The 12,523-nt window shown below is 52.8% G+C and overlaps 2 protein-coding genes across 4 annotated transcripts in view; both read right to left on the bottom strand.

Annotated features, from left to right (window-relative positions):
* The window catches only part of CUNH1orf35 (chromosome unknown C1orf35 homolog), a 17,414-nt gene extending 7,683 nt beyond the window's left edge, over positions 1 to 9,731 (bottom strand). The window contains exons 1-7 of one of the 2 annotated variants that reach the window (XM_006030070.3): positions 9,597 to 9,731; positions 8,492 to 8,662; positions 7,117 to 7,267; positions 6,276 to 6,321; positions 4,645 to 4,727; positions 3,723 to 3,795; positions 2,017 to 2,096 (exon numbers count right to left, since the gene is read on the bottom strand). In XM_006030070.3, coding sequence (XP_006030132.1) covers positions 2,017 to 2,096; positions 3,723 to 3,795; positions 4,645 to 4,727; positions 6,276 to 6,321; positions 7,117 to 7,267; positions 8,492 to 8,585 — 527 coding nt within the window. In that variant the 5' untranslated portion in view covers positions 8,586 to 8,662; positions 9,597 to 9,731. Of the gene's footprint in view, positions 1 to 2,016; positions 2,097 to 3,722; positions 3,796 to 4,644; positions 4,728 to 6,275; positions 6,322 to 7,116; positions 7,268 to 8,491; positions 8,663 to 9,152; positions 9,318 to 9,596 lie in introns of those variants that run through there. The other variant, XM_025211645.1, reaches the window with a different exon arrangement.
* A 1,122-nt stretch (positions 9,732 to 10,853) lies between these two features.
* Positions 10,854 to 12,523, bottom strand: part of MRPL55 (mitochondrial ribosomal protein L55) — a 4,633-nt gene continuing 2,963 nt past the window's right edge. For both annotated transcript variants that reach the window (XM_006030068.3, XM_025211615.1), the window contains exons 3-4: positions 12,288 to 12,489; positions 10,854 to 11,119 (exon numbers count right to left, since the gene is read on the bottom strand). In XM_006030068.3, coding sequence (XP_006030130.1) covers positions 10,970 to 11,119; positions 12,288 to 12,489 — 352 coding nt within the window. In that variant the 3' untranslated portion in view covers positions 10,854 to 10,969. The remainder of the gene's footprint in view (positions 11,120 to 12,287; positions 12,490 to 12,523) is intronic.

Here is a 12,523-nt window from a genome sequence, read left to right as displayed (position 1 = left end):
TCTTTCCTTCCATCTGCAGAATTAATTTCAATATTGTCTCTGGGGCTCATCTCCATTCAAGCATCTTGCATAGCTGCTAGAGACAGAGGAGTGCAGAGGCAAAGCTCTGCTGGAGACCTGGGTCTGGCATTTTGCCCTGAACACACGGAGGCTCTGGACACTCCCATTTCTTGTGATGGAGCATCCTGCCGCCCATGTCCAGGTCTTGGGAAAACCTTCAATTGCCAGATTTGAAGTCAGGAAGGAATTTTACCCCATGGCGAGATTGGTATGGACTGTGGGGTTTTTTACCTTCCTCTGTAGCAGGGTGCATAGCCCTCCATCTGGGATCCCTTGCAACAGCCTTTTCTAGAAGTGGGACACTGGCTGCCGTGTTCCCCCTGCTTTCCCTAGGGCAAGTTCAGGGGTCACATCTTGTGTTATGTCAGGTTGATGGTAGTTTTGCTAAGAGGTTAGATTATGGATTTGGGCAGGATGGTTTGGATGGGGACAATCCTGGCTCTGGAGCTTCTCCACACTTCTACGATTCAGTCTCCCAGGATCAGGACTCCTCTACGACAAACAGCTCTGCTTTTCCAGGGGAACGAAGAGCACTCACCATCTCTGAGCACAGCCGGGGCCCTGGGAAAACATGCTATGCACTTACCCTGCTCCTTAACTGCAGCAGCAGCTGACCTTGAGCTTTCTGCATTTCATTAAGTCTTGCTACTCAGAGCACTTTATACCTCTAATAGCACCCAAGCTGACAGGACTTAGCTCAGGGCTGCTATTAGAAGCCTTGATTTGGCGAAACCAATTGACCGTTGTTAATTATGCAAGAAAACAAGTACAATTACATCGAAGCAGAAAGGGGGGGGGGGGACTGACGAGCTCTTATGCCGTCAAGTGGCTTATGCACTTCAGGTATGCAGAGAACTGATACTCGTTTCAATGTGAGCAACAGGCAACACACTGCAACTAGCAACGCAGTACGAGGTTAAGTGAACGGTGCATTTATCCAACAGGCCCCTGACTCGAGCAGCTGTCAGTCACAGAACAGACACTTGCTCAGGTAAGTCAGGGTATTCCCAATGACCGGAGGCTCATGAATTTAGAGGGTGTTTTTGTTTGTTTGTTTTTTAAGGCAAAAGGGCTTCATTCAGAGCAGAGCTGCGATTGACCCCGCAGAAGTATACGGATCATCCTGTCTAATTCACAGCCTACAATGGAAGTGGGGCTGTTTTGCTTCCGTGGCTCTATGAGGATTTGATGAACTGACATCTCTCAAGACCTCAGATCAAACTGACACATCGAGGTGGAAGGACAGCCCAGTGGTTAATGCACTTGCCTCCAAATTAGTAAACCTGGGTTCAAGTCTCAGTTTTATAAGCTTCTCGTGTCTGTGAGCAACAGTTATCTGCTTAAGACACAAATTACAGCAGTGTCCAGCTTCACAAGAGGGAGGGTCAAAGATAAGTCCATCCATGAAGTGCCTGGATACTGCAGGAACAAGTACTTAAGACAGTCTAGCCAAGGACAGATGCCCAACATGTATTGCAGGGATCAGACAAGCGGCCTACAAACCAGCTCACAGGCTTGACACACAGCTCTGCGGCATCACTTCTTCCTTCCACCCCATAAATTAACTCTGTCTTGATCAACAGTCCTGCCTGAACAAAATTTGTTTCAGGATTAAACAGATCCCAGCTGCTAACATCCACAACACGTGAAACGTGACTTGCAAGGCATTTCAGTATTGCCAACCCTCATGATTTTGGGCATTTCTCTTTGGGAACATGAAAAATGTAGCTCTTTCTTTTATATATAAGAAAAAACTAAGTTTTTCACATTCCCGAAATGGAGACTTTAAGAACAATGCCAACAATCATGAGGGTTGGCAATAAGGGTATTTTCAATTCAAACCAAGGGCACGCAAGGCCAGGGAGGAATTCTTCCGAGATCCACCCAGCTCTTCTTCGCTTGCCATTCCCCACCCAAGAGACAGCTGCAGATAATGTGCAAGCAGGCTATTTTTACCTTTTCTCTTCTGCTTTTTCTTCCTTGTCCTGCTTCCTCTTTGTGCTGGAAGTCTCTGGATTCTCGGTTACTTTGTGATGCTAGAGTTTCAACAGGAAATAAAGCGTCACACCAGCAAGCCGCTAACAAATTAGCCCTCGACACCATTAAGAGGATGTCAAAGCTGAGGAGAGGAACATCCTGGTGATATACATCAGGAGCACCTTTCTTCTCCCCAACACCAACTCTCCCACACCGTTGCCCAAAGCGCCCCTGGTCTTCTAGTTGCAAATTTGCTCATGTCTCCCCAGCTAAGGGAAGGCACAATGGAGTCAGGGCTCTGGCTAGCACCAAACTGCAGTATTTCCCCGAGTGAGGGTGAAGTGCGGCCATTCTCTGGACATTTTCTTCACTGCAATACTGCATTACAGCCCCTCTGGCTTTCAATAATGCCTTGAGCTCTTTCCAACCACCACCTCACTTCACTGTACCTTCCCCCAACCCCTGGTACCTCCATTTCCGTTCCCCATCGTGATGCACTGAGGAGTATCTGTCCTGTAACTCAGCTACCCGAACGGTCCCAGCCACCCCAGCCTTGTAGCGAGAGGCTCAATAGCTTAGCTCACACTTCTCATATACATGCCATGGGAATGGCTGCTTCGGACCCCTGAAGGCTGGGCTGGTAACTGGGGATTTGACTCATTGCACAGGTAAGAGGCAGAGCTGCAGACTCTAAACATTTAGGTCCAAACCCAAAGTTCACAGAGGTGAGGACGACCAGGTCAGGTTCTTCTCCATTATCCCCCACCAGTACACCACCCAGCTCTCAGGAAGCATCCAGTTAAACAGCAGAAGATCATGGGGACAGGATCACCTCCTCTGCCACAGACTACCCCCCTGACCTCAGGCAGGTCACTTAGGCCAAGCCTACACTGATATTTAGGATCAACCTTGAGGTCATGTGAGGCACCTCCTTCTTATCTATATCAGACTTGGTCGCCACACCAGTGTCACAGGTTGCTCTTCTTCTGGGAGCACAGCACTAAGATGCATCCTAGCTTTTCTCGTGGTGTCCTTCTAGGAATCGGCCTGTAGATGGTTTGTCTCTACTCAGGAGCAATAGAAAAGGGGCACTGAGGTGCAGGAGAGGTGGAAGAGAGGAGCAGGGAATTGTGACATTGCTGCTAAAGCACTTCCTGGGCTCAAGGCCTACGTCAGTTCACACCACAGTGCAAGGAGAGCACAGGCCAAGAGATGAGAGGGAGTGGGGGTGCCAGCCTCATACCCAGTATCTCAGCAGAGCTTCCAGGCTCAGGTTAAACTGCTGTTGAGATCAAGGAAAAGGGTTCACGGTGTGGATAGTGGCAGGTACGCGCTTAAGGATCTAACGGGCAGACACAGCCTTAGCTCCCTATGCCTCACCCCCCCAGTCTGTAAAATGGAGGCAATCTTATATGCTTGCAGCACTCCTGCAAGGTACAGAACTACACTGCAATCATAACATGCTCAGAGGTTAAGGGGACATGGGCCCACATAGAGCCCACATCGGCATGGGGACAGATTAGTCCCGAAACAAAAGCACTCCCAAAACATGAGCTAAGTGAAACCAATCCCACAAGACTGGCTTAGGTGGGGGGACACCACAAAGCAAGGATCGTACCTCTCCCAAGCACCCAGCATCCCAGCCCCAAGGAGTAAGCCATCACCCAGAGTCCGGAGAGACTCACCGTGAACACAGAAAGCCCCAGCTTGGCAGCCTCTTTGTCTTCTCTGGAAAGCGTCATTCTGCCGGAACAGCCACTGGAAATCAGAGCAACACCACGTGGGCACTTAGAGGCGACGTTCTCTGGCGCACGTGCACAACTACAGCTGAGCAAATGACGTTTTCACAGTGCGGCGGAGGAACGTCCTTGCCTCAGCCCAGACTTGGGAGCCCAGCGTCCCCGAAGTCTGTTCCCAACCCTGCCACAGAGTTACCGCAGGATCTTGGCACAACCCTTTAATCTCTGCCACCCCTACGTCTCCTTTGGGGATCACTTCGCTTAAGAGGGTGGGTTGCAAGGATTCAATGATGGTAATAAATCACTCTGGAACCCCATAAAAAAAGGGCACAGCACTATTGCTATCCCACAAGATCGCCCAGAAATGGCCAGACAAACGGGTCCTCTCTGTTTCTTTAGACTCCTCTTGTACTACATGAAGCATTGAGTTTTGTTTCCATCCTTACCAGGTTAGGGCTCTATGGATGTACAACAACCTGCAGAGTACGTCTCTACCTACACGGCGCTTTGGACTTCACAATATGCTACTCAGATGCTCTTCCCTTTGCTGGAGAAAGATGTGACCTGCTTCCGTAGAGGGAAGCTGCTGATTGGTCTGTTCTAATTAACTTACTACATCACATCACTTCCTATTTGGCATGTGTGTTCTGGGGGCCAACAGGATGATTCATGGTCTGCTACCCTAGTGGTAATAGAGGACAACAAAAGGGCAACAGGGAGAGAAACCTGCAGAGGATTCGGGGAGCAGAGAGCTGCAGGAGCAAAACATCTGCCAACTGAGGGCCGCCAGAGATCGTGTTAGACGGGAGCGGTTTCAAGAACAGGGGAAAGCACTGCAGTTTCCTCCTCGTAGAGGACATCCCCCCCCCTTGAGCTCCCCAGCCCCACCACACGATCCACATCCTTATCCTCATGTTCCACTCCGTCGCGCTTACAGACCTCGGCCAGGTCCTGCGGACAGACAGGCGAGAAGGAGCATTACGTCTGTGGAACTGAACAATGAACTGGGCAAGCTGGTAGCACCACCCTCCCTGTGGCAGGAGAGACCAGCGTGACCCCAGACAGGGCATGAAAAGGAGAAGGGGAAATACTCTGGGGCCAAAGAGGCTGCTTGTCACCTCGTTACTCCCATCAACCAAACCTTGCAAAAATCCTCCGGGATAAGCAAGTACCGCAGAGGAAACAGCTGGCCCTCGCCTGATGGAAAGGGCACCGGGTTGAGAATCAGGAGGCTCCGAGTCTAATCCTGGCTGTGACACTGACCTCCAGGGTAGCCTCGACAAACTCCGTTCTCCTCTCCGAGTTATTTAGACTGGGAGATTTGGACGAGGGAGCGATTCTCATTCAGTGCAGAGCCCTGATCTCAACTGGGGTCTCTTGATACTCTGGTAACGTTACCAGAATAGCCTTCAACCACCGTAGAAGCACCAATTCACGGACATTTCAGAAAGCTGGGGAAAAGTCTGCCCCAAATCTTACGTCTTCTTAAAGTGCCTTACTCACAGTTCGCATCCCACGTAGTCAGGGATTGAGAATTAAGCTGCTTGTTTTGCTTGGCCTTAGACAACAGCCAATAAAGCAGAACCAGACCAGCGAGAGTATTCAGGCGTCATCCCACTCGTAAAACAACAGGACTGGAAATAATAGCTTCCCCATAGCAAACGCAGCTCAATTTTCACTCTCCCTGATCCCTAAGTACTGGGCTTCAAAAGCCACCTCACTCCTATTGCCTGGCTCCCTGCTTCCATGCTCAAATCCCATCGTGTCTCGGTGTCTCCAGCCCCACTGCCGTGACGTGGGCTGAAAGCAGCTTTAAACCCCAGCTTTCCCAAGATGCAAACCACATCTCTGTAACGGACCCCCAGGTTTTTGCTGCTGTAATCAGCATTTTTTTGCTCTCTGGACACAGGCTTTGGTGCCAAAAAAAAAGAGGGGGAGTTGACAGCACCACTCCACCCAAGAGCAGCTCCACTGCTAATCTAGAGAACTACAATTCCCAGAATGCCTTGCACCCCAGGATGCTGCCCAGCTCTCTCCTCTCTCCATACTCAGCACCTGCAATTAAGAAGGTGGATGGAGGGGAGAGATGGCTTCCCCAGGAGTACCTTTTCCTGCTAAGCCTCTGTGCTCCTGAAGAGACTGGCTACTCCATCAGTCTGGGACCAGCAGAGAAGCAAGGTGGGGAATCAGGAAGGGTTTGGGTTTTTGGATGCATTTTTTTTTTTTTAAAAGGGGCAGAAACATTTTTTAGGGAGCAATACGTAACTGAGGACCAAGTTACCTTTTCTAGAGACCTGTTTCTGACCCTAAAGGCTGAAACCCCACCCTCACGCCCCAAAGGTGAATCCTTGTAAGCACCAGTCTGTTTAAAGCATTCATTTCAGTATTTTGGCATGCAAAGCCCAGATAGTCTATGCCATCATGAAATGCCATCTTCCCCCCACCGCTTCCCACCAGCACAAAAGTGCCACGTCTCCCAGGGGTGGATGCCCATGTTACCTCTTTGCTCAGGCCGGTGGGGTGTCTCTTCATATTCTTGTAGCCTCTAGAAAGAGTAAAATCCACAATATCATCATTAAAAAAAAGCAAAGCAAAAACAGGTGATGTCAGGCTCCCGTATCACTCGAGAGAGACTCAGTCTGGCGTTGTCATGAACGTACTCCCCATCAGTTCAGCTCTAGGAGATTACCAGGTCAGCAGACCCAGAGACGCCATGAACCACAAGTGCAAGCGGCTCCAGAAACGGAAACATGTCTTTGGTTAAGCATATTTTAGGAATACAGAACTAGAAAGGCCTCCTGGGAGCTCAAGTCCAGATCCCTGCATTCAGATAAGCGCATGCCCTGAGCATCATCCACGTCGAACCCTCTCCTGTCCAGCAGATTCTGCTTCATCGCATATTGGTTATTCACACATTTCGCTTATTTGCCTACTTTCTCTTAGGACAAAAACCACTTGCTCTCTCTTCAATTAGATTTTACTTGCATAGCAGCTTTGGGCACATTTTTGGTTTGTTGCATAAGCCAAAACTAGAAAAAGAAAGGCTAGAATCAGTTCGTTCAGGGGTATCAAATAAATGGCCTGGGAGCTGGACCGACTTTATCTAGGGAGAACTGCCCGAGGCAGAAGCCTGGTGGATGTGGCAATGAGTAGCAGGAAGGCAAATGAGGGCTGACACCTTCCCTCCCTACAGACTAAACACCCACGGAGGAGGGTGGGGCGGAAAGTCGAGGCGACTTCCCAGGCTGCGACAACCAATTCACAACCAGAAACGCGTATTGGAGAACGCAGCTCTGAGTGTGTGGAAGTCACCAGTGCAATACATCCCCCCTGAACTTACAGTGCTGCCATCATGGCCTCCTGTTCGGCCAGCCGGACGGCAGCCAACTCTTCTTCCCGGGACATCTGCACGCCCTCCTTCTTCCCCTTCGCATACCATGTGAGGTCCTTCCCCTTCTGCCACCTTCCCACCGGAGCCATGAGGGAATTCCCTGCCGCAGAAAACGAGAGAGGCCGTCAGCAGAACCAGAACATCCGGCCTGTAAAGACGTCCCTGCCCAGGCAGCAGAACAGAGTCAGATCCACGACTCGGGTCACGTGGGGACCAATCCACTGGGATCAGAGACCTGGGTTCGGTTCCTGGCTCTGCCACTGACCTGCCACGTGACCCTGGCCAAGTCACTTCATCTCTCCACCTCAGCTTCTCCACAAAGAGGGTAGATGCTGTGACCCCCATGGGAAGCGCCCTGGCACATGAGCAAAGAGCTCTACAAGAACCACCCAGCTCCTGCCCTTAGCCAGGCCCAGGGCATCCTGCAGAGGCACCTGTCTGAAGCTGCAAATCTATTCAGCAATATATCCCAACCTCTAAGTTTCCAGTAACAGGTCACTGGGATGGCTCAGGAACCTCCCCTGTAATAGAAACCCAACACAATACCCGAATAACTTACGTTTATATAGCATTGATCGCCACTAAGGATCCACAAAGGGCTTTGTAACTCTATATATGCCGCTGCACTGAAAAGCAGCAAAATCTAGGGTGGAGTGTGGCAACCACGTGACACACAAACGCCCTCACAGATGGCAGAAAAAGGTTGTGTTGGCAACAGGACAAGCCACTAAGCTTCTAAGAGTGGCATTTTATGAACAGGCAACATGTGAGAGCCCATCTGTGCAGTATTTGTATGGCAACTTTCTACTGCTGCAGCCCCCGAAGTGTTTTAGCAGCGTGACTGACAGCCTAAGCCAGATTCGCTTTGCTCACCGATGCTCAGACACCTCTTTGCTTCCTAGGGGAAATGGGACATTCTCCAAACAGTCCTGTTAAAGCAGCTCTTCCCTTGAAGCCCACCACAGATGGCCAGGCTCAGCATGGAAGGCCTGGAGTAGAGTTCCCAGGCCTGTGTTTTGTAGGGCAGACTGGGCGATCACAGCGGACCCACACCAGCCTCAAAGACCTGCAGTGGCCTGTTCAAAGCACAAAGTGCTTGCAAGGTGAGGCAAAGAGCAGAACCCTTTGCAGCCAATGTGAACACCACGAAGAAACACCCCAGCAAGGCAGCGAAGCCTGCAAATGCAGCCAGAACAGCGGTCTCAAAGTGGCTGAGACTTGGGGGTCTTGCAGATACTCACCAGCTGCCAGGGCTGCTGGTCAGGCTGTGACAGAGCGCTGGATTCCCCCAGAGGCTGTAAATAATCATGGGATCTCCCCTTACCCAGATAGTTCTCCCGCTGCTTATCCGTCTTCACATCCTCCCAGTTGAACTGGTCCTGTCCCCCCCTCACACCTCCGCGGGATGAGCCGAACATGGCGCGAACGGCCAGCAGCGATGGGTCAATCGGAGATCACCGCCAGGTGCCCAGATGCTCAACCCAAGGCACTGCAGCTAAAAGACAAGCAGGAGGATTACAAGCCCCAGCCCAGCCTCAGCATCCTCTGTGAGGAGCAAAAGGCTAGTTTCCCTAGAAAAAAAGCCACCCCAGATAACAAGCCACACTCCCTGCACCTTGCACAGGGGCTGCCTGCTCCTACACCGGAGCATTTCAGCGACTGCCCCGTCTCTGGGTCAGGTACCAGGAGGAGTAAATGAGCATGTTCTTCCCCTGCCCGCTCCCCTCCCTCCATACGCAGAAGTGGCTAAAGTTGGCCACTGCAAGCAAAGCTTTCCTAGGGAGAGCTTTCTGCAACAAGGGGCCTGGCCCTGGGCTCACTCTGGCAGGAAACAGTCTCCCCCTGCGTTGAACCCAGCCCCCCCCCAAAAGGCCGGCCAGCCTCGCCCCAGTCCTGCAGAAGTGCTCAAGTGAGACATCCCAGGCCTTTCACCGCCACGACACGAGACGCCGCGTGTCGCAGGACACGGAGATCACGCAGCACACCCGAATCGTGGTCCTCCGAACACCGCATCCTTCTGCTGACGGCTCCAGCTTCAGGAGGGGCGGGCTACCCCTCCCCCCAGTGCCCTGCGGGGCTTTTTGTGGGTGCACATGAGCAAGGCAACCTCTCCCTGCTCCCTGGGGCAACGGGCTCATGCCCAGAAGTGCCAGCTTGGATCCCCCTCATGCGTGTTTTTACACAGCAGCACCGTGCACACACCAGCACGCTGCTCCCCCCAGCCCCAGAGCTCCCCAGCAGATCAGGGCACTACAGAGAGGCAGAAGCCAAGCCCCACTTCCCTCCCACCCCCTGCAGGATCATTGCCCTGCATCCCTGCTGGAAGGGGGAACAACCCAGGAGGGTGATCAGCTGCTAGGGGCTTTCCTGCCGGGCCCGGGGCGAGCTCGCCCCGCCCAGCCCAGGCCCACTCCCACTCCCCTGCTTACCCGCAAGGCGCTGCCCGCAGCCGCAGACCCGGACCGCCCCGCCCCCACGTGCTCCGAACGCCTGCACCACTGTTGCAAGCGGCTTCCGGCTGGTTCGGAACATACCACTGCGCTCAGCCCGCGGGGGGATAGAATGGAGCAACCCGGAAGGAAGCGCGGCGCCCGCCTGCCGTTGGCTGGGCACCGAGCGCTCCCCCCCCCCCCCCCTTCGGGGAACGCCGCCCCCCGCCCTTCGGAGAATGCAGCCGCCCGGACGTGCCATTGTCTCGGGGGATTTAACCCTTTCCCTGGCGGCGGGGAGCAGGCGCACCTTGCTCGTCTCCTCTGTGACCTAGAAGCTGCGCTGGCGCACTAAGTAAGGGCTTGTTGCCTGGGAAACGTGGGCGGCTCTTGGAGCGCTTAAGCCCTGGGTTGTCCACACGGTAACACCCCGGAGCCTTCTTATGCGGTTTAAAGTTACGCCACTCCCAGCAGGATGCTTTCTGATCCGCACAACCCAGCTCCTGTCCCGTTAAGGGGTGGCCGAAGTTGAAGTCCTCCAGTATCCCAGGATCTCTTGCGCTGCCACACATAGAAGCCCGTCCTGGCTCACCCGCCTGCTAGTGGGAACTTGCAGCTGTGGCTCCTAGCCCTGCCCCTGCTCACCCGCTGGCATCATGTTTTCCCCAGAGGCTGCTATATTTTGCAGTAGGGGAAGCCAAGCCATTTCCCCGTTCTGCCGTGGCTTTGAAGTCTCCCGAGATGAAAGGCTCCAAGCGGCCCTGGACCATCCTGCCCTGGTACAGAGAAGTGCATCTTAAACACCCATTTCAAACCACCCCTATGGCTTCCAGTACCTCCTAAGTACAAGATAAGGTGATCGCTCAGCCATGGTTGGTCCCGGGAGTGGCACACTAAGAGAGTTTTCACCTTTTTAAATGATCCATGGGCAGCAAGGTCACTCTCAAAAACAGGGCTAGTAAGATTTTACAGACTCTGAGGGCAGTTGGGATGCTTCAGCCCAGCTCCTAGTTAATTGATTCCTCAACCCACAAAGCCACCAGTACAGGGGCACCAGTTGGCACCTTTCTTGGTTAGCTCAGCAGAAAAACCAAAGACTGAATGCTTCAGGGAGAATGAACTTTCCCGTCATTCCTTGACGTATTGTGGTTTTTTGTCATTGCCCATCCAACCGATCACCAGATAAACAGAGACCTACAGTCTCCAGGGTGGTACCTTTCAAACACACACGCACACACACAATAGGAGCACAAGCAGTTATGGGGTAAAGGATCTTTACTCATGTAAAAACCACCATCCCAGAAGATTGTGTTAGTCTCCTTCAGCACAGTCCCAAATCCTCAGACCTCCTCGCAGATCCTCCGAACAAGCCCTCATTTTTTCTTCCAGAATTCCTTGTAACGATCCATATTAAAGTCATCCTCAAGCAGTCTCTCCTGCTTGATTTGGAGCTTGCCGCGATCACGTTTCCTTAACCGGGCTCTTCTTTCAGCCTCAGGAAGAGTGTTGAGGTCTACAGGCATCTGAGAAGGAAAGGGGGAGGGGGGATAGAAAAAAAATTAATCAACAATAGAACAAAGAGAAGAAGGTCGATCTAGAACAGAGCTCCAAGGACTCTGTCACGTCCAAAAGGAGAAAGGCGAGATGTCATCAAGAGATTTTGCTCCAAAAAAAATCAATGGCCACGCAGTTTTATAGAACGCTGCGAGTTGGATCTCACTGCCCGAAGTGGGCTCATTGGTTTGAGAAGGATGCACAAGTCACTCTGCATTCATCTGTTACCCAAGGGATTTAAGGAGGCATTAGTGCAGGCGTGGGCAAAATACAGCCCGTGAGCCAGATCTGGCCCACCAGCTGATTGGATCCAGCCTGTGAGGGGTGACCCCCAATTGATTGGATCCAGCCTGTGGCTGCCCCTGTGGTACTCCACATGGAGCCAAGCCTGGTGCAGGGAAGCCAGCAATGCACTTCTGCCTGCACCCGCCAACCCCAGGCAGTGCACACAGCTTCCGGGAGGACTGCTCCTGGTGCCTGGAAGCCATCACCTCCAGCAGCAGCTCCTCCCTCTGCTCTCGCTGCAGTGGACCTGGTGGAAGGCAGCTGGGAGCCAAAGCCCCGCATGCTGGGGCAGGAGCTGCCTGGTTGCAGCTTCTCCCCTGCTGGGAACAGTACAGCAGGGAGAGGTGTTGCCACTGGAGGTGAAGGGAGCTGCCACACCAGAAGAAGCCCTGCCAGTAAGCTGTGCCTGCTGGCCAGGACCAGGATGGTGGGTGCGGGTGGCTGCCTGCGTAGGCTCAGCCCCATGCAGAGTCGGAGAGTAGTAGCTATGGACTGCACCACCCGGGCAAGCTCTGCTGCATGCATCCCCTGCTCACCCCCTTCCAGCTCCCAGGACCTAGCACCCATGCAGCTTCCCCCACCCCGTACATGCCCCCCCAGCAGATCGCCCATCTCACTCCCTGCCCACAGCCCCATCCCACATAGGGAGTTTTGGTAAGTTGTTGTGCGGGGGTGGGGGGTCTGATGACCCAACCTGTGACAGCTCATCAAAACTCTTTATGTGGCCCACAGACCCAAATAATTGCCCACCCCTGCATTAGTGAAAGCTTCTACCTATCCAACTAGTTGCTGTTTGGGCAACTTTCTTTCTCCAACAGCTCTACAGAAGAAAGAGCTCTGGCTCAGCCTTACCGTCAGAATCCACCTCGGCTCCTTATAGCGAATGTGAACGGTCGATCCATCAGGCCTGATCAGGAGAACTGGGTAGACCCTGCCGTAGGTCTGTCTCCGTATGCTAGTAATGGAAGTCCTGTTGGAGTTGTGCTGGCTGGGGGTTGTGTGCAGACTGCAGATCGTGGGGAGCGACCGCTGGATCAGATCTCCCCGTAACAAGCTATTAAAGGAATTCAAACAGGGCAGGGTTGATG

The sequence above is a fragment of the Alligator sinensis genome, unplaced genomic scaffold (assembly GCF_000455745.1).
Source record: "Alligator sinensis unplaced genomic scaffold, ASM45574v1 scaffold1398_1, whole genome shotgun sequence".
NCBI classification, from domain to species: domain Eukaryota; kingdom Metazoa; phylum Chordata; order Crocodylia; family Alligatoridae; genus Alligator; species Alligator sinensis.
This window is presented reverse-complemented; position numbering and strand designations above follow the sequence as displayed.